The sequence below is a fragment of the Acomys russatus genome, chromosome 6, assembly GCF_903995435.1.
Source record: "Acomys russatus chromosome 6, mAcoRus1.1, whole genome shotgun sequence".
Taxonomy (NCBI): domain Eukaryota; kingdom Metazoa; phylum Chordata; class Mammalia; order Rodentia; family Muridae; genus Acomys; species Acomys russatus.
In genome coordinates, this window is record NC_067142.1 from 73,438,621 (window position 1) to 73,464,546 (window position 25,926).

Sequence of the window (25,926 nt, forward strand, 5' to 3'; positions counted from 1 at the left end):
CTTTAAAATGCCTATAATTCTTTAGTTTAAGTCTGATAGTAAGTTCAAAAGCACACATCCGATAAAAAATCCCTTCGAAGTTCAAGGACTTTAAAGATGCTCTTAGCTTGCATATCCTGCCTGCACCAACTATTGCTTCCCACAGCTTGAAATTATAGGTCTGGTTGGTGTCAGGGTAGAAAATTGTCGTAATTTGTACCAACCCAAAGACATGTTGCAAATCAGTTCTTTGAGAAATCAAAGCTAAATCAGGCACACACCTGTCAGATCGCTCAGGAGAGGAGATAGGGAGTTTAAAGAAGAGCAAGAACTTGTCTCAACAAAACAAAAAAGTAGATGTCCTTTCTACCACAAAAGGGAGCACTGGAATTCGGGCCCAGGGTTCTCATGAAATTTAGATATGATGCTCACTGTGTCTTTTCTAACTACATGTGGGTTTCCCCTGAGCATAACTTCAGAAGCTAAAGTAAAACCAGATGTCTCTTAAATACAGATAAGACCTCCAAGTATTTAGGTGCTTCTACATTGCTTCAATACGTTGCTCTGTTGCTATGATAAAATACTGTAACAGAAGCAACTTGGCAGAACAAGTCTTTATTAAGACTTAGAGTTGAAGGGAACAGGCCTTTACCACAGCAGCAGGAGCCTGAAGCAGCTGGCCACATCACCTTCACAGTGTGGAAGCAAGCGTGAGTGAATGCACGCTGCTGTTGGGCTCCGTTTCTCCACTTACACAGCCTAGGATCCCAGCCAGGGAATGGTGCCGCCCTCGGTGGGCAGGTCTCCCCAACTCCACCATGCAATCAAGATAACCCGACAGTCATATCCAGGGGCCCTTCTCCTAAGTGACTGGAGGCTCTGTCAAACTGCCCGTTGCCACCACCCACACACATCTGCTTCTTGTTCAACACTATGCTAGTAAGCATGGCCCAGGATTAGCTCTTCTCAAATAACTGAGAAGTCAGAAATGAACACTAGACAGGTTCCTTCTGTCTCAGATGTAAAACCACATTGCATAGCACCTGTCTCCAGTATAATCTCTAAAGTCAAGACTAGTCACATCTCTCATGTTAGAGGATGAATGGTGTCTAAGATGGGCAGGTGCTACCACTAAACCCCACCCCCCAATGCAGCCCCTTGCTGGCTGTAAAGTATCTAAAACCAAGTTACATCCAATAAATATGGACAATATTAATTTTCAGAAACAAATTAGCTAAGCTGGGTTGCCTCAGCCATTAAAGGACTAGCCACAAAAGCGTGCGGATCAGAACCCATGTAAGCGCCGGGTGGGTGTGACAGCCTGCCTATCATTCTAGCTTCGAAAGCAGTGGTTCTTAGCCTTCCTAATGCTACAACCCTTTAATATAGTTCCTCATGTTATGGCGACCCCCAACCATAAAATTATTTTCTTTGCTACTTTGCAACTATAGTTTTGCTACTGTTATGAATTATAATGTGTGCTTTCCAGCGGTCTTAGGCGACCCCTTTGAATGGGTCATTTGACCTCCAAGGAATCACAACCCATAGGCTGAGAACTGCTGCTCTAAAGAGAGGCAGGAAATCTATAGAGCAGCCTGGCCAAGGAACCATTTATATGTGGAATTCTAAGATCAACTGAGAGACGCTGCCACAACAAACAATCAAAGATAATTCTCAATGTCAACCTCAGGCCTCTGCAGGCATACAAGTGTGCCCACACACACGCGAACATGCATATACACACATGCATTTCATACATACATGAAAAAATGGAAAAAGAAAAAAACAAACGACTAAGCGGAGAATAGCCCATGTGTTCAGCAGGTTTCAGGAGGATTTCTGACCTTGCAGAGTGGACTGAGCCTTATCTCCCAGGCAGGGGGGAAGCCTGACACCTCTGTTTTTTACTTTCTGTCCCCCAGCTGCAGAACCAGAGTGAGCTGCGGGCCCCCACCGCGGAGAAAGCTGCCTTCTTCCTGGACGCCGCCATTGCCTCTAGGCGAAGCAGCCAACAGGACTGTGACGAGGATGACCACCGGAACTCCCACATGCTGTTCACACTGCACATCTACCAGTACCGGATGGAGAAGAGCGGCAAGGGTGGAAGTAAGTCCCTCGTAGCCAGCTCCAGCGCCAGCTCTGGCCAACTGGCACCCCTCACCTAAGGCAGCAGCACTCTCCCTCAGCAGAGGGTGTGGTGCCCACTTGCAGTTCAGTGGTCTGGAACTCAAGACAAGTGCAGATTCTAGGCTCAAGTTCACTTTTGATCAGTACAGGGACAAAAGGTTAGCTTTGGCAGTGACCGTCTACAAATGGCATTACCCTGGATGTGTGAGAGAAGAAAAAAAAAGAAAGAAAGAAAGAAAGAAAAACAGATGTTGAACACTTCTGTTCACAAATCCTACAGGGGTCACCACCTGTATTAGTTGTCAGGGTTCAGTAAAGTAACAGAACTAACAGAATGTCTCTCTCTCTGTCTCTCTCTGTCTCTCTGTCTCTCTGTCTCTCTCTCTCTGTCTGTCTGTCTGTCTGTCTCTCTCTCTCTCTCTCTCTCTCTCTCTCTCTCTGTGTGTGTGTGTGTGTGTGTGTGTGTGTGTGTGTGTGTGTGTGTGTATGTGTCTTCCTGCCTCAAAGATCCAGATCAAAGGTAGATCTTTCCACTTCAAATTAAGTAGAGATCCCTCTCGGGTGTGCCCTCTATTTTTGTGTTTTAGTTCATTCCAGATGTAGTCAAGTTGACATCCAAGAACAGCAGCACACCACGGAAACCAACAGTAAGCCACCAGAGCACCTGCAATATGCCCTTTTTCACTGTGTGGAGTCCATGCTATAGACTCCGAAGTAATAGTCATGTTTCTGAATAGTTTATAAATCACACTTTGAGAGAACTGCCAGATATGGGCTCCTACCTTCTATGTTGCCTATATAAATGCAGACACAGTACTTGGTCTGTGACAGGGCCACACTGCCAGACCCCAGCTCTGTCCACAGTCCCAGCCCAGCTCTTTTCTCAAAGCGAGGACTGGACTTGAAGCGATTATGCATCTTTGCCTTTCATCAGTGTACACTCCAGGCCCACCAGAGTTGGGTACCAACACTTACTTGAGTGCCTCTATATGGGGAATCTTGATCCATGGCCTGAGTGGTCTGTCGACTCACTGGGCTTTCCGACAAGACCTAAAACAGAGGGCTGGGCTGGTGAGGCAGGGACTCGGCAACACACAAGAACACCCTGGTAGGGTTTTTCAATCCCAAGGAACTGGCCCCCATCTAACTGGACCCCAGTTCTTGAATAATTGTCTCAGGGACAGTGGATGCCAGAAAAGCAACAAAACCTGAATCAGGAGAGGCACCTTGGCTTGAAATTATCAGAGGAGACCATTGCCAGCCCTATTCAGAAGAAAATCTGAAATTAAAACAAATATCTATGACCCTCCCAGAGGGAGATACACCTAGTTTCTCAAGTGTCCTTGTTGCTCAAAAGCCTTAGAAAACATTCCTGAAGATAAATCTCTGGAGTTCCTAGTGTCCTCGACTGGAAAACCCTCTCCCCTATCTCGTTGGCCTGGTTTCTCCCACCCTGCCTACTCCCTAAAGTTTGATGGCTTGCCTGCTTGCTCACATTGTTGTTGTTTTGGTATTGTGAAACAATGTCTCACTATTTAGCCCAGGCTAGCCTCAAACTCACCATCCTACTGCCTCAGCTTCCAGAGTATCAGGATTACAGCAATGTGTCCACCATGCCGAACTTACCTACAGTGCCTTAGAATCTTAGAGTCGAGTTTATTGAACAGTAATTTGTATCCGGTGGAATTTTCCTCCTTTTGTGTTCTTGGATGAGTTCTGGCAAACCCACACAGCTGCCTAACCAAGAGAATCGGATGTGATGTGTGTGGCTTGGAAGTTCTTTTGGCTCTTTATAGTCAGCTCTCACCCCACCTCTAGACCCTGCCAAGGACTGATGTGTCTGTGTGACCTTTACCCAGTGTATGAATCAATCCTGTGGCCCAAATGGGTCCCTTTGCAGCTGGACTCTTTCACTTAACGCAGCATGTTTGAGATTCACTTCCCCAGCTTATGTTCACTTAACCTCCTTGCTCTTTGCTCATCTTGTTTAGAATGCCCTAGAGACCTGCCTCCCATTCCCCCACCTTAGGCAATGAACTGAAACAGCCCTATCTGGGGCTGGGGTTCCACCTGTCAAGACCACCTGCCAAGACCACCTGTATAGATCTGGGAAGCAGATGGAGTGGTTCCGCAGGAATCTAGACCCTGGCTGTCACTTGTCACTCTGAAAGCCACAGGGAAGAGTACTATTAGCCTAAGATCAGATCTGCCTGGGCAGCCCGCGATTGTGAGGGTTTGACAGGGGGTGTGGGGGTGGGGGGTGGAGGGTGGGAATAGCAGGACATGTCAAATGGGAAGCTTTTAAAGGACGATAATTCTCAAAGGGGAGTTCACACCATGTCAAACACATCCGTTCAGCATAGCATTCTTGAGACCGGAAACAGGAATTAGGACATGGCGTGAGAGAGCCAGAGCTGACCTGTGCTCCTTTCTCCCAGCAGTCCTGGGAGCTGGCTATAAGTCCCACCCTTGCTGCGTGATGTCCTAACAGAGTAGATGTGAGAGTTGGAATACTGTTTATTTTAGTCATTTCAACAGCTGTCAATAATAACCATCAGAGCCTGCAGCCAAGGGAGCTCCCAACAGCTCTGAGGGAGGCCAGAGACAGGCGCTCCCCAAGGCACCACGCGGAGAGGCCCAGAGCGTCCAGTGGTGTCCTTCTGAATCGTGTACCCCAAGCTGGAAACTCCCTTTAGGTCTTTCCATTTTTATTTCTTGGTCTTATTTGCAACTTAGAATCTGGAAGTAGAAGCAAACAATGAAAATATGGGAAAAAAATTCCATTGAAGTACTTCAAATGTAAAAATTTGAATTTTTGGCTCCACAACAATTTAAAAGAACGTTCTCTAAAACGGATGACATGCTCCCAAGTTGGCCCGACCAAACCCTGAGCACGTCTTAAATATTTAACAGCCAACTCATCTTTTTATTTTTAAGTTGTGCATGAAGATTGCTTTTAAATAATAAATTCAGGCAAAAGGAAAAAGGCAGATGCCACCAACGGCTTCCAAACCTCAGGTGCTGTCTGGTGTCAGCAGTAAAATAGATGCTGGTGAGGGCAAAGGGTAAGCCCCTCCCACCAGCCAGGGCCCCAGTGGCTCAGAGGCAAAGGATCAGATCCAGCCTTTGGGCCTAGCAGGATTTCAGTGGATTTATGTGGCTAACCCATAATGAGAAGATTTGGAGCGTTGTTTAAAATGGAAAATTTGTTTACTTATATGTAAGTTATAATCCCTGTGGACTTGGCAGCCAGAACTCAATTAAGGAAAGGTTTATTAATTAGTCACCCTGCGGGGAAGCAGGAAGCAGAGCTGTTAACCAACTGGGAGAGGCTTAGCCTGATGGTGGATTCAGGAGCAATCTCTGCTGCAAGAACTAAATACACAGTGTATGCATGGGCCCAAGTCTTAGACCAATGTGTGCATTATATGTGCGCACACACACACACACACACACACACCTAGACAGGCAGATGATTTAAACGTTCTGGTCAAGGTCAAAAAGAACATTTTTGTTGATGCATCGCTGTTTTGTAGATGGCATCAGGTTGGGCTTAAAATAGCTCCCCACTTGCCAAGGCTTTTGGAATATTAGCAAAGCTGGTTCTCCTCACTGTTAAATCGATAAGGGCTTGTAGGCTCCTTGCAAATTCAACACTGGGGAGAGGGCCTGAATGAGCCAATGCTGCTCCTCATAGCTGACACTGTCCCTTCATGGGGGTGACCCAGGGAGGTCAGCGCTCGCTTACGGGCCGGTGAGATGGCTCAGCAGGTGAAAGTGCTTACTACATGAACCTCATGACTTGAGTTCCATGCCCAGAAATCATGGTAGAAGGGAGAAATGATTCCACGCATACCATAGCATGCACACACCTGTACTGATGACATGCATCATACACAATGTATACACAATAAGAATTGATAATCTCAAAGCATCTCTCTGATGAACAAGCTTGTAGATATCCAGTGTCCACCAACAACTAACACTGGGCCTCCGATGGCTTCACTAACCTTGCTTCCTCCTTGGGAACCATCGTGGTCTAGGCTGTCTATCTGCATAGACACGGATGCATGAACATGCACTTGGGTGGGCATCCGTGCCTGCAGTCACTGAGTATAAATCTAATCGGCGTCCCTCATCCTGGCTTTGTGGTGGCACTCGGACACTCTCCTTACAAAGGCCTTGGAATGACCTAACTCAGCCATGTGCTAGCCAGGGGTAGAGTTCACATGGCTCCAAGGGTTCCTCCTCTGCTTAGCAGATGTGTTTCTAAAGGAGACGAACCTTCCTACTCTGCCCAGCAGCAAACCCCTGACCAGGGAGACAGATGCACTGAAGGACTCCCAGCTCCCTAACCAGAGTCAATTAGGATGTGACACTACCAACTCTGCGCCTGTATTTTTAATCTCTCCCGCCATCACCCCAGGACAGCGGGAAGGGACAGAGGCGGTAACAAGGAAGGGTCTGGAGCCTACTTCCTCCACAAGCTGCCTCCCCTTTGCAGCGTCCCGGACTCCCCCTTCTGCACGATCTTCTCCTCCATAGAACCCCAGAGCAGCTTTTGTCCTAGTCCGTCTTGCCGTTTTCTCTCCCATGCTTGTTGGGATCCACTAGGCTATGAACTTCCTGAGAGTGGGAGGCACCGATACTCATTGTGGGTCTCCATGGTGCTGGTCCTGTGCCTGCATGCCAGCGCTCAGTACTGTGTGTTAGGTTCCGTGGGGTGTGTGCTATATATTAACCCCGCCTTTCTCTACCATATAGTACAGCTAGTTTCAGAAAGCGAGACCAACTTGTTTGGATTTTTAGATACCTAGGGGATTAGCAACGCACCTCCGAGTATGTATCTAAGGGCTATTCCAGAGATGGTAGGCCCCGAGGGCGCTGGTATAGTGAGCGATTTACTGCCATGATTGATCTAAAATCCGAACAGACTATTCAGAAGTGGTAGAAATCAAAGTGGGGCCTCACTGGGAGAGGCAGGTTGCTAGGGTTCATGGCTTTCAAGGGTAGATCTCGGCCCTCACCTCTGCCCGTTTCTTTATGCTGCCCAGCTGCTATGAAGTGAGCAGTCTCCGCCATCCATCACACATTCTTACCTCATGATTTTCCACCTTGCCTCACGTTGGGGCCAGGTGCCCATAGGCTGAAACCGTGTGACTGTGGAACTGAGCTGCAATGCATTCTTCTACCTTTTGACCATCTATCTGAAATATCTAACCCAGTGTGCAAACCGCACTTGTGCAAGCTAGGGCTACGGGTACACTGCACTACCAGAAGTTGGTCCGTTCCCAAGGAAAGCCCACTAAAGATGGGAATCAGATCAAAAGATACATTCATGTAACAAATGTGTATTTATTCATCGATCTTAGGGGCACATGGCATGGGTTTCCCTTAGAAGTGAGTTTTCAACTTAAAGTTCTAACTTTCACGAACCATACTGATTTTAATCACTTTTACTTTAATTTCTTCAAAGTGGTTCAAGAATTTAAAAGACCCACTTGCTGCCAACTGCATACAGCCCTTTTCTGGCTTTTTTTTTTTTTTTTTTTTCATTTTTCAACTCTAATTTCTCACGTACAACTAATTTAACTTGAATCTCTTGAAAACATCTTCCCAAAACACATTTAATTTAATTTATATATAAATGTTCAAACTTCTTATGAAATAATATTTTATTGGTCTCTGTATTATTTGCACTTTAGCGCATAATAAGTGCAAGCATCATAAATTGCTGTACTGGCAGATAGACAGCACATCCTTAGCAGCCACATGCATTGGGCATACTGTGGCTGTCAGTCAGTGTCTTATGGAGGCAACGGAGAGTACGACTAGCTCAGCCAGGTGGGGAGACTGTGCAGCACATGACAGTTGTCTAGAGAACTTTTAAGTGACCCCCAGTGCTTGTGTTGTACTCCAGCCCGATTAAATGAGAAGGCCTGGGAGTGGGAGGCAGGCAGCCATAGTTCTTTGCAGGTCCCAGGTGACAGAGCACTGCCAAATTGGAAGCCGTCTCGATGCAAGATGAGTAAAAAGGACTATGCATGGTTTAGAGTCTGCTTTGGGTTTCCATCTGACTCAGCATTAATTTTCAATGAAATCGTGAATGATTTTCCCCCCAGAGTGTATGAACTTCAGTTTTCTCATCTATAATTTCGGTCCAGTGTATGCATAAGGTAGGCATTAGGTGACATTAGGAGAATTTGGTATTTCACAGGACCTACCAGGTACTGAGTACATTGTGATTCAGAAATAGGTAAAATTAGTATATTGCTCCCTGTGGGGAAAATAAGGTATGTAGTAATTTGGTTTGGTCCAACTCCAGAGTTAAAATATAAATAAAGAATTTGGGGCTGAGGGTGTAGCTGAGTTGGAAGAAGGCTTGCCTGGCGTCCATGAAGCCCAGAGTTTGATCGCCAGCACTGCATTAGCTGAGCGTAGTGACACGTGCCTGTTCTCCCAGCCCACAGGAGACAGAGACGGAGGCATCAGACATTCATAATTATCCTCAGCAACATAGCAAGTTCAAGGGCAGCCTGGGATTCATGACACGCTCTCTTTAAAAAAAAAAACAAAACAAAAAACTGCTCAAGACAGATTGGACCGCATTCCTTTAACTCTTATGTCCTTGATCTCAGAAATCTGACAAGTTAGGAGCCTGCATCATACCTGTAGCAATTACCACCCCTCTGGCTCACTCGTTACGGGATTACTTTCTCTCTGGCCATGGATGGTGATGTGAGTTCTTTATGCTATCGAACAGCCTGTGCCCACTGACTTCCTTCTAGCTTGAGCACCATTTGTGGAAGCCAGATTCTCTGACCACCCAGACGCCGGTGGGTAGAGGGCAGAGAGCAGAGAGTGGCTTTTTCCATTGTGTAAGGGCGCCTCTCATTCTGAGTCATGCTGGTAATTACAGGTATTTTATAAAACTCTTCCACACAATCTAAGCCACCTTTTGTTCTCTGTGTTCTGTTTTTACTATGTGTACATTATAAATTTTATTCCATTACGTCAAATGGACTATTAAGTCTGGAAGACCAAATTGGTCTCTGTCTTTGCCCTTTCATCTGAGATGTGTGAGGAATACCTAAGCCTTTCCTGTCTATGTAATTGGGCTGCAAGACAGAAGATATTTTGTTTAAAAATAACTGTTTCCCTAGCATATTGCCATGAGCCAATCTTGCACGATTTGAAATAGGGTAGAAGAGAAATAATATGGCCTCCCTTAGGAGGGGTTGCCCCAGGACAGTTGAAAACATGCTAACTGAACTTCCTTCATGTCTAAAGTGTGGGGCCAAGCCACGGTGCTAGGCTTCCTGGAATGTTCACCACCAACAGCAGGCATGGGATCCCTCATATTTCCCGAACTTCTTTTCCAACAACCAATCTATACCTTGTCCTCAGAAATAGTATAGACAGACGATCCATACCTTTTCCTATAGGTGTTCAGATACCTAGAAACATATACCCAGGTGCCGCCTGAAAGTCCCTTACATGAAGCCAACATGTTGGGGCAGGTGCGGGGAGTACATGCATGTATGTGCACATACCCATGCACATGCATGGAGAAACCAAAGGAGCATGTTGCCTGTCTTCCTCTATTGCTCTCTGCCCCGTTTCCTTAAGAGAGGGTCTCTCTCACTGAACGTGAAGGTCACCTCGGTCAGTTGGTCTGGCTTGTCAGAGAACATCTGGTTTCTACCTGACCCTCCCCTCCCCCATCCCACCCCTCAGTGCTGGGCTTACAGGCTGTCCGTCATACCTGTGCCTGGCTTCTTATATGATTGCTGATGTTTCAAACTCAGGTCTGCATGTTTGCATAGCAAATGTTATTACCTACTGGGCCACCTTCCCAGCCCCTCATAGAGAAAAAAAAAAGTGTATTTATTTCCCCATTGTTTTGTAATGATACTTTTTTCTGGATGTTGGCTGCTTGTTTGACAATTTTTAATCTTTTAAAAAAAAAAAACATCGCTGTACTATCCTCTCCTTACCTATTTCTGTGGAGAAATTGGCCACCATACTTACCGTTGTTTCTTTGTATGGAATATGGTTTTGCTCTTTGGGCTGTTTCTCTCTTCTTCTGCTCTGAGCAGTGCAATAATTGCCTGCTTCATTGGGTTTGTTCATTTTCCTTGTTCCTGGGGGCTGAATAAGATTTTCAGATTTGTGGGCTGATAGTTTTCATAATTCGGGAAAACCTTTGGCCATTGTTTATTCAAATACTGCGTCTGCATCACCCTCTGCAAATCCAGCCATATGTGTTTTAGACGCCCAAGGTTGTTATGTAGCCCTTTTAATTTCCTCCCTCTCCTCCCTCTCCCTCCGCCCTCACTCTTTACTTTTGTTGCTTACTTTTATGTTTTTTTCTATATTTTACTTTGAAGATTTATATTGATTTGTTATCAAATTTACTAACCTTTCGGTTTGTTTGTTTTTTTGTTTTTTTGTTTTTTGTTTTTTGTTTTTGCTAATGCGTAACCTGCCATAAACTCCCAGACTCAATTCCATCTTTGTTTTTAATCTCTTAGAAGTTATTGTATATACTTTCATTTTAATTGACACAGATCTTGTTATACAGACCAGGGTAGCCATGTCTCTACTTATGCATTTGAACATTGACACAGAATAGCAGTAACTTTTTTCCTCACTGTTTCTGTGGATTCTAATAGCTATGCTTTCCTGGGCTTGTTTCAAACACTTCTTCACCGTGTGTGTACCACCCGCCCGCTTCCATTCATGCTCACTTACCTTTTCTCATGAACTTGTAGATTTTTCCCATCTGACTACTGGGAGCAGACGCCTCTGGCCTTGCATCAGCAGGACCTCATGTGCACCTGCTGATGAGCACGCAGCTGAATCTTCCAGAGACCGTCTGCAAATTCCCAAGTTCTTTCCTTTCTAGTCTTCTGTCCTACACATGGTTTCCCCAGGCCTTGAATTCTATCTCCCTTGAGCTCAGTGGGCCTACCAAGTTCTAGATGGGCTCTTTGCCTTGAGCCAGGGGACACACAGTCAGCACAGTTAGCAGAGGAAGCATCAGGAGTGTCTGCCTAATTTGTCTCGTGTGCCTCTAGAATTGCTCTCTCTATCTAACGTCCAGCGTCTTAAATACAGCTACTTTGTACATTCTGTTTATCTTTGGTTGTTTTGGACACAAGACCCAGTCTGGTCCCTGTTACTTCATTGCAGCCAGAGTTCATGGGTGAAATTCTTAACTTCTCCAAACTTTAACTTTCTCACCTACAAGATGATGACGGTGTTTGGATGATTTTGTGTGGGAGTTGAATGAGACGGATGCCTGCACACCTGGCAACTGGCAGACGCTCAGCAAATAGCTGGGTCTTCCCTGCCTTTGCACCTGGATCTCACATCCTCCAGGTTTTCCCGAAGTTACCGACCTGGATCCTGGCTGAGCTTCCGGTTGGCAGCCTGAAAATGACAAACTAGAGTAGATGATCATTTGCGAACTGTTCAGGTTTCAACTTGGTACATTTCAGAACGCTGGCATCCAGGGAGTAGTCAGGTGTATCCCTTACCCTCCATCAGTGCGCCATTTGATCTGCAGGAATCATTCTTTTGTTCATAAAATAAACAAACATGTAGGTTTTAGAGGGTTTGTGGTATGCGGAGGGCACAATTTAAGAGCACTGATGCTACTTGTAACTTCAGCCTGACTTGTTTGGGTCACCAAATATTCATCTCCCAAGATCCCCAAAGAGCTACCGGAAGAGAAAATGTGTTGCCCAGAACTTACCCATTCTCCCGTTCTTTCTCTTGTGTTCTCCTCTGTGCAGTGTCTGGAGGCCGCAGCCGCCTACATCTCATTGATCTCGGCAGTTGTGTGAAAGCGCTCAGCAAAAACCGAGAAGGAGGCTCGGGGCTGTGCCTCTCACTGTCCGCTCTGGGCAACGTCATCCTGGCCCTGGTCAATGGGGGCAAGCACATCCCGTACAAGTAAGTGACTCTCCTACTGAACAGCAAGATGGCGTGAGCATAGTGTTAGAGTCCGGAATGGGTCTCGCCGTCCAGGAGGGCTGCCCTGGGAGAGGTGCAGCTAAGGGTCAGTCTGGACGGGTTATGAGTTCAGTGATAGAGATTAGCTTTAGATAATGATGGTATAATGCACCGTCTTCCAAATTGGAAAGTGTTGCCCATATTTAATTCCAACACAGTCCTAATTTGAGGCCTCTAGGATGAAATAGAAAGTCATCTCAACAGAGGACCGCAGTCATAATTAACCACTGGTGTGGTACAGTCAGCATCGCATTGATGGCTCTGTTCCGTGGTGTCACAAACAGTGACCAAAGGGGAATGGGGCAGCCAGATTAAAGCTGCAAGAGTAGAACTCATTCGATATGAATTTCAGGTAAACAGCAAGTAATTTTTAGTTTAAGACCCCTTTATTATCACAGGCATACCACAGGAATCCTGTATGTCACCTGACGTCCCTGCTTAGAAACGCTTAAAAAGCTAGGGATTGGGAGCGTTGCCATGTCTCTTCCCGTGGAAATGTTTACTCCATAAACAGGCCCCTTTTCTTTTTACCACTACTCTTCCAGGAAGATAGAGTCAGAGTTTCTACCATTTTCAGCATAGTCCTAAGCATGCCATGTCACCAATGCTCATGAATGCCCCAGCCTTGCTCACCCCTCACCACCATTGGCCAGCCCAGCTGGATCTCCTACTAGCGACAGGAACCTCCACTCATCTGAAAATGAGGATTACAACTCTATTTTATATGTATCACAGTGACATAAGATACAGACTAGGTGTGAAATATTTTTTTCAATCTAGAAGGCTGTTACCAATGACCAATGGCGATCAGCCAACGACCTCATTCAGCTCCCTTTTATCAGATTTAAGTGGAAACAGAATTTGCCTCACAGAGTTGCCATGAGTAAATATGAAGGAATATTTTGTTTTAACCCATAAAAATCCTTTGAGTAAAAATGGCTGCAGTGGGAGGGGGAGGGGAGTTGGGGATGCTGCCACAGAGCCTGAGGCTCAAGGCGAACCTTTGGTTTCTCCTTTCCTCTGGTCCAAGTTGATAACAGACCCCCAGACACCGTTTCCCAGCAGGACAATCATCCTGGGATGCCCTAGGGGGCCTACCTGGTACTTATAACCCTGTTTGTGCCCTTTCTTGAAATTTGGTATCCAAGCCACATAAACCCCCAAAGCGACATTTCCTGCCCTTGTAAGGTTCATTTCCTGTGGGAAAACAATGTCAAGGTGAGGATTTATCAAGTTTCATTTTCTATGATTTTCTGCTGTGAAATAACCCAGAATGTTAGGGCGCTGGCAAAGAAAAATGTCTTTGCATAACAGAACTACCAAGTCTGAAGATCTTCCAAAGACAAAAGGAGCTACAGGACCACTTGACTTCAAGGAAATGAGACTCCTGGCTTTGAGCGAGATAACTTCCTGGGCATCAGGCAGATACAGTTCAACATACCGCCTTGCTGTGAGGCTGGGTGGCAGGTCCCTCCCGCTTTATTCTTAAAGAGTGGCCTACATTTATGATTTTTATAAATATTTGTCTGTTCAGATTGTTGAATTGATGGTGGGAGGGCTGGATAAATGTAAGCATTTGATTTTTTTTTTTTATTTTTGATTAGGTAAAGTAACTTCCTTCTGCTTGTAGTTTGGTGAACACTTTGAGTTGTTTTTATTACTAGCTCAAGGTTTCTTGTTAGATTAAACATATGTTTAACATCGGCTAGTCCCAAGGGCCAGCCACCTGCCCTCTTGGGAAAGCTGACAGGCTGTAATAGAATGCCACCAGCTCCTCCAAACATCCTTCTGCTTGGAGCCAGGGGTCCCTTCCTAATCTCTTGGCCACACAGGTGATGAGCAAAATGTTTATATGGCATGTAAACACAGACTTAACATAAATGTTGTGTCTGCATGAGACCGTGTCAAGGAGTGGTTCCCTGACCCCAACAGCCATTAGCTATGGACACAAGCTTCCATCAGTGACCCTGGTCCTGCCTAACAGGTCACCAGGAGCTTGCTGGGCAGTCCACTGCTCGGCATCAGGAAGTGCAGTGGCCTGGCTAACCATCTAATGACCAGGCCATTTGTCCAGAAATCTTTTGATCTGTAACCACTGGCACTCGGCATATGCTTTGCAAGACTTTTGCTCTGACATCTTCTTGGATTCTCAGCCACAGCACAGTCTTGGTATTTGGTGTCTGTGAATCACCCTTGACTAACGGACTAGAAACTATCCTCCTTCAGGACACAGGAAGGAAAGACAAAGATTTACTCAAATCTTCCAGGCAGTTGGTGACAGGATCAAGCTGAGTAGCCTTTCCCAGTTTGGGAGACTGTGGTCATTGAGGCTGGTCCCTGTGCTCATCTAGCGCTGCCTGATACTGGCTGTTTCTACACAGCAGGATGGTCACCCCACCAGTATGGTCCACAGCCTCTTCACAAGACCTCTAGAGTCATGCTGTGGCATATTACATCAGCAGACTAAAGCTTTCTGGGCATCAAGCCTTATCTTTGCCTTGGTTCCCGGGGGGGGGGGGGGAATCCCAGAAAATCAAACTTCATACTCTTTGCCCTCCCCCATCTCTCCAAAACACAAGACCTCACTGATCCTCATCTGTCACCCAGACAACTGCTCAGAAGCAGCATTACTTGTGCTTGCTTCTGGGAAATCAACTGAAATGTGCACAGAGGGGATATAGTCTGTCTCCATTTCTCTTCATCACTGTACTGGACCATTTGTCATGTGAGCAAGCCAGAAAGTGAGGTGGGATTCATTACCCACCCCGGGGTGCTCCCACAGGCACCCTCGATGTGCTCTGAGTGGTTCTGACTCTCCAGATGACAGGCGCCTGCGTGCAGTCAGCTCCCTACCTCAGCCATTACACAGCACAAGCTGCCTGGCCAATCCCTCTGCCGTCCAGTTATCAATCCTAAATGGTGATGCCATTCAGAATAGCATTGGGGGCGGGCTGGCGGGGGGGGGGGGGGCGGGGGCAGATCAGCAAGGCACCAGGACCCTAGTCTGCTCCTCAGTGACAGGAAGCACAAAGTGCTCTTCTGTAACTCCAGGGAGTCTCACACCCAGGGAAATCTGTCCTTGTTCTGAGGTTTCTGACAGATTTGCAAATTTCCTCCCAGGCTCATTCGTTATAGTTGTCTGCCAGGCCTCACCACTTCCTGCGCAGCGCAGCAAGGTGCTAGGAATCTCCACAATTGATAGAGCAGGAAAAAAGTGAGCAGAGGTAACAGCAGGAGCTTTCTCCCTCCCTCCCTCCCTCCCTCCCTCCCTCCCTCCCTCCCTCCCTCTCTCTCTCTCTCTCTCTCTCTCTCTCTCTCTCTCTCTCTCCACAAACCACTGTTCTAGGTGTTTGCTTTTGAAGCTGGCCCCTGAGGGGCCACCGCAAGGATCTGCCAGTGTGAACTTGGCCTCAGTAATGTGCTTTGATGTCCCAGCCTTTCAGAGGGTCACAGACTCAGAAATTCTAACCACAACCAAGTTCCCTACAAAGGAACCTGAATCCTTTCAGACGTTGCCTTGTGACGGGTACAAGCCCGGAGAAAGCATATCCTGCACACAGTGATGCCTCAAACCTGTAGCGTCATTTATAACTGTCTCTGCATTTCGAGAAGCCATTTCTTTAATAAACCACACGATCCAATATGAGCTAGGGCTCGTTACGGACCTCTCAGAAGCCGAACCAGTGGACTTGCACTTTTGCAAAATGATGAAGCTTGTGAGCTGACCGTTACAGAAACAAGAGACTTTTTTTTTTTTTTTTTTTTTTTTTTTTTTTTTTTTTTTTTTTTGTACAAGTCTCTGATTCTCCTTGATGAGTTGGTGCCTGTGAAGGAAAGGAGAGCAGGCTGCTGTTGATTGGACAGTGAGAAGGGAGTGGGGTGTGGGAGGGAGCTCTTGTGTGGGCCTAGCGGGTCATTGTGGCTCCGCGCTTGGTCTTGTCTCTGTTCTGGGGGAGTTATGTTCTGTGTAGGAAGTCTGGGAGCTTGTGACACACTACAGCCATTGTCCTGCTGAGCTGGCCACTTCTGCACAGGCCCATTCTTGAAAAGCTGCTTCTAAGCTGTCCCAAGCGAGTTCTGGAGGCCTCTTCCCGAGAGCCCTCTTCATCCCTTTGCCATTTAAGGAATTTAGTCCCAAAGCTTCGCATCTATCTGCTCATTTGCTGGCAGGGTGCTTGCACTCTGCTTCTAAACCGCAGATATGTATTTGCTAATGTCTGGACACCCATTTAATAAGGTCGTGGAAAATTACCCCATTATGCTCTCATGTTGTGTCTATTGCTGGCGCTCTTCTCTGACAACTTGTGAAACGAGGCCACACAGGCACCTGTGGTGTAAGCCCTGCTTCAGCCCCTCGATGGTGGGTTTCTTCTGAGCTACGGCCTGAGACCCCGTTAATTCACGGCAGTCTCTAGCAAGCACCATGTGCAAGCAACTAGTCTCACTCCACTTCGCTCTTTGTGCATGAATGGCTGCACCAGGCTTGAAATGCACTGGGGCCAGTCTCTTGTCAAACGTCAGACTAACAGCTGGCGCTCCAGGCAGCATCACATTCCAGAAGTCCCTGTCTCACCACAGTGCCACAGCTTGCACAGCCTGTAGTGGGGTCGCTTGTCTCCTCCGGCTCCAGTGGGGGTAAGGAACCAACATTATTTTAAGGACATCAGAGCACCTGGGCACAGCAATCCACTCAAAGCAGCAGGCAACACTAGAAACAAATTCAAGTCTGTGACTCAGGGGGGTAGAGGGATGGCGTTTCCTACACAGAGACAGCCAGCTTTTCCTAAAATGTTAACACTTCTCATTTGAGAAGCAGCGGGGCGCAGGTGCCCGCAGACAACAGGTGCAGTGGCAGCGGGGCAGTTTGGGGTGTACAGGGCCATCGCCACAGTGCACAGGTATTCTCCCACCAGCCTTAAAAATCTCATCACTCACCCTCCTAGCATCTGGGTAGACCTGGGGCTTCTCCACTTTCTCAGAACTGGGAACTGACTTTGAGAGGTTTGGGAGACTGGAAGAGGTGCGGGAAACTGGGGGAAGTGGCGCAAACTGCTGTCGGGCATGACATTCCAGTCCCCTGGTGTCGCTCAGTCCTATTCCTCTGGTTTTGAATGTGCATTACTTATACATACCATAAAATTAAGTAGATATTTGTCAGAAAAAATGCAAATGAATATCAGCAATAAGATTGACTCAAGATAGCATGAAATTGGGGAGAAGCTCCGTGTAAGGATCTTGTGAGTGAGAGAAGCGTACATGTGCATATTTAACCTCCTCAAATGCACATTAATGCTGGATTATCTCCCCTGATTTACGGGGAGAACATCAATTTAGAACTATTTGCACAAACTCCGGATACCAGTTTATAGCATTCCCTGTTTAGAAATAAAATAACCAAAGTCTCAGGTTGCCAGGCAACTGCAGCAGTGATAATTCTTGGTATTGCTGCTTTAAAAACATTCATTTTTATACATTTTAATGACTGTTAGGAAGCAAGGAGGGTGAGCTCAGAGCATCTCTGGGACACAAAAAAGAAGTTCTTTTTTTTTTTTTTTTTTTTTTTTTTTTATGAGACTGTTCAGCCTCCCACTCTCTTTATCCCTCCCTTCCTGCCTGTTCTCTGGCCGGCGGTATTTTCATAGTTCATTATAGAATTTACAGAGACAGAATCTTTTTTTTAACAATCCATGCAGCAATTGTCTGCTGATTAACTCCCTGGGCTTGATATGTGCAAGCCATTAGGGGAGAAACGATGTGATATGGGACTCTCTGGGGCTGCAGCCTGGGTTCAGGCATCAGTTATTGTGACCCAAGTTTGATCCGTCCTCTCTGTTCTGGAAAACTACTCCTCCCCTGAACTAGGAGAAGAGCGTTGGACCCCCAGTGTGGCCAGACCTCTGGGTAGCAAAGCCGGCACAGCTGATCTTTTCCTCTGCCCACTGCCACTAGCTACCATAAGGGCTTGACTAGATGGAAGACAGGAGACTTCTCCGTTTCCCTTTGGGTTCCAACTTTATCTTCCCTTAGCTTAATTTCTGAGGTTACCAGTGGAAATCTCTTCCTTCTAGACTCTAAGTCAGTTGGCAAGAGCTGATGAGGAAGTGAAGCCCCACACCCTCTTAATTTCAGCAGAGCAGACAGGGCTCTCTCTGCCACCCCACAGGGGCCCCGGGACTCAGACTCGGGTCAGCAGCACTGGGTCCCTTGCCCAGATTTCAGTGGTTCTCCAGAGAGGAAGGCAGGGTGCAGTGGGGCTGGGGGGTGGGGGTAGGTGAGGGAAGGAGACACAGTTACCATCCCAACAGTCAGACTCTCTCCCTCCCATAAGTTGAAAGGCAGAAACAAGAATATGACTTCCCCCCTCACAACCTTTCAAAGGGAACAGAGGCTAATCTATGAACTGCTGGATCAGAGGGAAAAGGAGAAAATTGTTTCCAATATCTATTTTCTGGCTTTTCAGCTACATGGCAGGCAGTTAGCGCAGCACGTAAATCAGCTCTCCATGAGGAATGTTTCTCAATGACACAGAGTGACAACACCTTTCACTATGCCACTGAAGCTATTCTAAGTGATTCGTGGTATCTAGTTATGGCAAAGATTGCGAAACTGAGGCACAGAGAGGTGGAATTCTTTGTTCAAACTCACACAGCACCTAGAAGGTTGCCAATATCCAGTGAATATTTGTCAATAGATATGAAATGTCCATAGACCACTTATGTCCATAAAGCCTGAGTATAGAAGTTTATAAGTGAGAGTTTTGACTCTGGGAGGGCCAGAGACTCCAGTGTGTGATTTCCTTGACCTTGCCTATTTCTATGATGGCTAAGCTGAGACTGGTGGCTAGGTGCCAGTGGCAAGGTGAAACCTGACATAAAGAAGAAAAAGGAAAGGAAGTCTCTCATTGCAGACCCAAGCCACAAGCAGGGCTCAACCAAATGTCACATTACAATGTTAAGAGCTGAGCCTAGTAATACAGACCCATAATCCCAGCTACTCTGGAGGTAGAGGCAGGGGGATTGTAAATTCAAGGCCAGCCTGGGCAACTTAGTGTGAGACTCTCTCTCAAAATAAAAAGTAAAAATGTCAGAGGGGGACACTACAGGTTAGTAGCTCAGTGGTAGAGTACTTGATCAGCATGTGCAAGCCAAATTCAGTCCTCAGCAACAACAACAACAACAGCAGCAACAACAACAACAACACACACACACACACACACACACACATGTTCAGTAAGATGCTCTTGACCCAGATCTTCTGTGCAGGGGAAACAGGGCTCTGATAACCCGCGTTGGACCTCAGTGACCTGAAGTGCCGCACTTGGCACTAGCCATGGAGGAACTTAGCCAATCTCAGCCATTTTCACTTGTCCTGAGAGTCCTCGAAGCTACCTCACATTCCCCATCAGCAGGAAAGCTGCATAACCCCAATGGCACCTTCACCACGCAGCCCTCCTACTTCTCCTGGGGGGGGGCGGGATCCAGAAAGAAACGTGGGTCCATTTCCCAACCTGGAGAGCTGGGAGCTGCCCACCATTGACAGACAGGACCACATGGTGGGTTTCCTTCTCTGGGAGGCACCATCTCTGAAAGGCATTCCAGAGAGAACAGGTCCCAGCCGTCTCTCAGTAGAAGAGGTTATCATACTATGGGTCCCGAGGTTTGGCTGCACACCAGCTGGGTAATGAAGGGCACACAGGAGGTGCGAACGACGCCAGGTTCGCTGTGCCTGTGATAATAGGTTTCCCCAAGCATCTGGCTGAGAGTAGCAGCCTTGGGAACTATCCCAGATCCAGCAGTCTCACTACTGGAATGTGTCAGCTTTCTTCACACTGAGCTCCCAAGGAAGTGTGATGGAGTGCGACAGCTGTGGTTTCCACAGGAGACGACGCCACCTGGGCTGGCAGAGCCACATTCAGGTGAGGCCAGGGAACGTGGATGCCAGCACCACCACTGGTACTCAGGAGCCATTTCAGTCCCCAGTTTCTACCTTGAAACCAGGGTTTTATTCTGGCCCTTCACATCTGGAACAAAATTAGGTCCATGGATAACGTGTCTGGGAGGCCTTTCCGGAACATCTGTTTCAAAGGTGAAAAGGCCACTCTGTAAGCCTATCCTAACGTTTTGCAATCTGGGTTCAGCGGAAACCACTGTAGCACTTCATCCACTTCAGCTCACAAAAGCAGGTGTTTCTCTTGGCCAAATGGATTCTAAGTTGCTTTCATTACATTGAAGCCTTCAGACCACGTGCCCAGCACACAGGGAGGCTGCCTGACACAGATCTAAGAGAGCCCAGTGTTAAACTCCCTACACAGAGTTAAGTGAAATTACAGAAACTAGAAACTCATTGGGGCTGAACGGGTTAAGGGGTAGCTACTGCGGAACCCCAGCTGCACCTGTTAATCCTGCTGACCAAGGTGTGATGCCAGACACATCCTCCATGGAATACCAGCTGACTGCCCCAGCCACCACACTAGGAGGAGCTCTGGGGCGGAGCTTGTGGGTAGCGTGTTACAAGGTTGACGAAAACCCTGTCTGTGTGGACTTAGAAGGGGGCTTTCTTCTGAAGAGCCTTCACACTGGATAGAAAGTTCATGTTGCATCTCAGATCCTGCTTGGTTCATAACATATGACTGCTATGCATGAAGGTCAGGGCTGTTTGGATGAGCCTTGGGGATTCTGGTCTACGGGAAACAGAGGAGCTCAAAGGATTGGTTCCCCCAGGATCTGGTGGAGCCGACCAAACACATACAAGAGATGGCTGGGGAAATGTGAAGCCTAAGAAGAAATTTGGTTTTAAACCTTGTGTTTGTTCTGATCACTCCTCCAGGCAAAAGTATTCAGTAGGCCTCAGTAACAGGCAAAAGTATTCAGTAGGCCTCAGTAACAGGCAGGGCGCTGGGAACAATATTGCAGGAGTCAGCTCAGGAGCACTGGCGGTGGGGGGGGGGGGGGGGGGGCGAGGCAGGGGCAAGGGCAGGCACAAAACAGCCAAGTGTGATGCATGATGATCATGTGCACACCAGCCCTTGGTTCACACAAGGGGAGGAGGGGTGCGGGTGGGAAGGGGGAGCCATGGCAATCTGCTGCCTCAGCTGATGGAGCTAAGCTGCCATCTCTCTCGTTTACCTACCCCGACCACTGGTGTGCTTCACCAGGCTTTCCTATCTGCCCACCATCCACCCTTCCAAGGCTGAACCCTTCACAGCTGCTCCGCCATGTGCTGTGTTGATGTAGAGCTTGGCTGGTACCCATTGTGATAAACTATTGGTCTAAATGGGAGACTCCAAACTCGTAGCTTATTGTTATCATTAATGATAACTAATAGTCATAGCACAAGTCGTTCCATTCGTTACAGAAGGCAAACAGCTGGAGGAGGGTGGCTGTGGTTAGTCCAGGCCAGTGCACAGAGGAGCCCAGGATGCCCTTAGGCACCCTGAGGGCTCTGTGGTTACTCAAGGAGAGCTTGATTTAGGCACAATTAGGCACTGGAAGGAATGGAGCATACAAATGAGTCAGGGCTTAATTCATTAAAAAACTGCCTTGAACATTAATTGAGCTTCAATCAGAGTGCCCAACCATAAATTCTCACCTGTTTCACAACTGGTTCAGGCTCAATTGAGCATTAATAGATTTTTTTTGGTCCATGCAAATGAGGTGATAATTCATTCTGTTGTGTAATTGAATAATTTTCAAATAGATTTATTCACAGGAATAGTTAAATTGTACCACGTATGCTTCAGCCAAAGCAAAGCTGAGTTTCATTCGGGAGCAGCAGGGACCTCATGGGACAGAGATGGTTCTGGTGAATGCATTGCTGGTTTGAGGAGCAATAGACCTCAGGACACCTGCTGATGTTCATCGGGCCTTTCAAGACCATGATGACCCTAGTCATTACCTGCTTTTCCTTGTCTGCTTTTTCTTACTGCCGCTTACAAGCAGGGTCAAAAAAAAAAAAAAAAAAAAAACTTGCAGAAAGTGATTTCTCAGTTTGGCGCCCCCCACCCCCTTTGTGAGCACACTCCCAGGTTTTGTGACCTAACATACCAGCCTCCCTGAGAGATCCGTGTGTCCGCCTACCTGTCGAGCTCCAGGCCAGGGAGAGACTGTGTCACAAAAACAAGCTTGGCAACAGGGGTTGTCCTCTGGCCTCCACACACATGCACACAGACACATACATACATACACATGCATGACTTTTTGGAAATGCATATTCCTTCCTGAGCTCCCCATGGCCGGCCCTGAATAGCACCGCCTCTGCGAAGCCTTCTCTGAGACCTTCTCTCCCAATATGTTGCTCCAAAGCAATTCTTCCAACCCTGTCACAGCCCTGTACTCTTCTGGAGGCATCTCACAGGCACTCATGTTGCACTCTACTTGTTGGTCTACATTACTAGCGTATGAGCCTGTCATGATAATGAATGCCTCTGCCTCGGGTCCCATTCAGTATATACTCACTTGGAATTGGCGTGTTTTTAAAATCTTTTTTTTTTTTTTTTTAATTTTGGTCTCTTTTATCTCTTTCTCTCTTCTCCACTCCAATCCCTTCCAACGCCCCAACACCAGGTAGGAGAGAGAGGGGGTTGGAGGAAAAGAGTGCATAGCTCTCTTTACTTTCTGCTATTTAGAGTTTTTGGGTTCTTTGAGGCAATAGCAAGCTCTGTCTCAGGCTGTCTCTGACTTCTCGTCACACTGCATCAACAGCAGCCAGGAGCGGCAGGGCAGGGGGAGGCACTAGCATTCTTCTTCTTTCTGGGCTCTCATATTTATGCCCTCAAGAGTCCTCAGAATTAAACTAACTGCAACTGGCAAAGACCATGCCCATCTCAAAGCCACGCGAGGCGAATAGTTTGCTGCTGTGGACAGTCCCATATCCCACACCTGGGATTAAAACAAAAACATGTCTACATAACATAACTGAGAAACTAAAGCTTTCACAACAATTTGGACTGATCTTAAACCTTGTGTCTTTTGTCACAAATGTGAATCAACCAGAGAAATTTGCCTTCATGATCAAAGCATTACCCTATCAAGCTCTCTCTGTCTGATGACCTGTGAATCAGCAAGTCCTCCTGATCTGGCTGCTTAAATACACATTACATCAGTGCCCTGTTGGCTCCTAGCAATAGCTGACTATATTTCTGAGGTCTGGATGGCTTTTTCTTGTGTGTGAAGATCAGGGCTCAACCAAAAAGCTCCACAATGAGTAGTAAAAAGCATCACCCTGTGCAGCCACATGCTGTCAGAAGCATACACACACTCTCACCTTCCACATGGTCAGAGTCTAGTGGGTGGCAGTGAATTCATGTGCTGGGCCAGTTTCTTTGTCTTTTATTCATTTATAATACTGAGTCTTACTTGACTGCTCATTGGCAATCACAGGTCCTCTTATTTCAGGTTAATTATTGATATTAACTCTTGGATCATATATTACCCTTCATATAATAGTGTATGTGTGTGTGAGTGTGTACATATGTGCATGTGTATAAGTGTGTGTAAGTGAGTGTGTATATGAGTGTGTGTGAGTGTGTATATGAGTGTGTGTGAGTGTGTGTGTATTGCAGACTAATTATGAAAGGGTAACAGAACTGGCAGTGTTCAAGGAGGCCTTACTGAAGGAAAGAGCTGGGAGCTGATACAGATGTCAAGAGGGTCATTGCAGACTTGTGTGCGGAAAAAGAGAGATCCAAGGGAGCTGCGTCAAGTGAGGAGATGCATCCTGGAGACAGCTGCTGTTGCTCCCATGGCGTGTGAACTAAGCATTCTGATGACAGGTGGACACTGCCACTGCCTCGGGGTGCACTGTCTCTACTTTTATATGTCAACACAAAACCCACGGCTCGCGGCTCAGAGGATCAGAGATAGTTTATTCCAAAGCCAGATATGAATGACCACGGCCCAGGAACCCAGCTCTAGGTCACCCCAAATTCCCGTGTTCTGATGCGGAAGCAGTTTCATGAAGATTTTAGAGTACAGAGCAAAGAAAGTCAGAAGACGCTTTCTGAACACGTTAAATAGGCAGTTAAAGAAAAGTTGAGGAATTTCGGCAGTGGGCCTCAGATGCTGTCTGATGACTCACAGCTTTTGGTTGTTGGAATCTAGGGTTTCTTAAGCTAACACATTCCAAAAGGTTTTTGTTTTTTTTTTTGTTTTTTTTATCTGTTAGCCTCAGATGTTAGTCACAACATAGAAGGGTGCAAGGATGGCTCTTTCAGGGACTAAGGGGAGCCTGAGGTAAATTATAGTTAGACTCTGGACCTGCAACAGTCCAACCTCTCCACCAGTCACTGAAGATCTAATCACAGCTGAGCCTTCCAGGAGGTTTCAATAGGAAGGGGCAGCCTTTCTGAAAACTTCCACTCGAACAGACGGTCCAGGTGAGGGAGTGGCACCCATTCAGCAGTCTGGTGAGCACAGTAGGTTCACAAGTCAGGTTTTGCTGTCAGGCTTTGATATGCCCCTGTGTCCACACATTTCCTGAGGCAGTGGCCTCTGGCTTGCCTGATTTGCCGAGCTGTTGGGCTGTGCAGGACAGAGGGTGGTGCTGTACTTAGGAAAACAAGATACAGGGACACTCTGCCTCAGCATTAGCTCTCAAAATGGGCAAAGTTTTGTAAATGGAGCCCCGCAGGGCCTGAAAGCCACTGCTCTGTATAATGTGGACTAACTTAGAGCAGCTATGGCTTTCTGATTTCTGCTATTTAAAAAAATTTTTTTTCAGTTGTCCTGCTTCCCCCTACTCCCCCCTCCCCGACTCCCTGCATTCTGACCTCTGTCCCTCATCCCTCTGTGTTGACTCTCAGTCTCTGACACTGCTCCTTTCCTCAAAGGCTGGTTTCCCCTGCATCTCTGTTACTGTTATTCAATCCCCACCCCACCCTCCCTCCCTTTTTCTTATATTTTGTCTGGCTGTCTAGTTATTTAAAGTTGGAGGCTAAACCCACTTCTGTTTTTTTAAACAAAGCCCTGAGCAGAAATTGGTCGTTCCTGGTCATTTTGTTGTTGTTTATTTCTTTGGACATCTTTATTTCCTTAAAGATGTTAATCAACTTTTCTGTTGTTTACTTGAAACCCATGTGTGCATCTCGTGGGCCATCTGCAGTTCTGGCCAGTTCTATCCCGTGGTGCCTCCCGTCCTTGGGTGTTTATTTTTGTCTGGGAACTTCTTTGCATTGCCATTTTATTCCCAAGCCCTGGATACCTGGATAAGGAGGGTTTACTTTACAGTGTTTGTATTTAGTTCTATTAGGTGCCAGCTAAGGATAGCCTAAACTGCATTCTCAGCTTGAAATATTTGGGACCACCCAGATCCGGAGACTCAAGACAGGCAACCCAGGCTGTGAGTGATTCATACTAGGTTCCAGTTTCTTCCTTGCTGTTTTGCTGCCCTAGACGACAAGAAAATCATGGCCTCAATATGTGAGGGGGACGTTTGTTGAACAGGGAGAATTTCCTAATAAAATATCCATATTGGATGGGTCTGGGGCTCTGTCTTCTGTTTCACATGCCAACCCCATCCGCCAGCCCAAGCCACATAAAAAACCAAAGTCCGTGAGAGCACCTGGTTGGCCAACGGCTTAAGGTTGCTACTCTGCTTCTCTGGAGTCCCCACCTTCAGTTGCTCCTCTGACTACACATGGCCTTGTTCTTTTGTGCAAGCTCAACAATGCATTTAATATGATTCTGATAGCTATCCATACTGTGCAGTTGTGTTTGGAAAGGTCTCTCTAGGCACCTAACCAGTAGATTGCTCTTTTTCTTTGCCGCTTTCACACTCTCCCTCTTCTGAGTAAGGAGGCCATGT

At 46.8% G+C, this 25,926-nt stretch overlaps 1 protein-coding gene across 1 annotated transcript in view; it reads left to right on the forward strand.

Moving 5' to 3' along the window:
* The window catches only part of Kif26b (kinesin family member 26B), a 405,568-nt gene that overhangs the window by 345,078 nt on the left and 34,564 nt on the right, over positions 1 to 25,926 (forward strand). The window contains exons 9-10 of the mRNA XM_051147982.1: positions 1,902 to 2,085; positions 11,907 to 12,066. Coding sequence (XP_051003939.1) covers positions 1,902 to 2,085; positions 11,907 to 12,066 — 344 coding nt within the window. The remainder of the gene's footprint in view (positions 1 to 1,901; positions 2,086 to 11,906; positions 12,067 to 25,926) is intronic.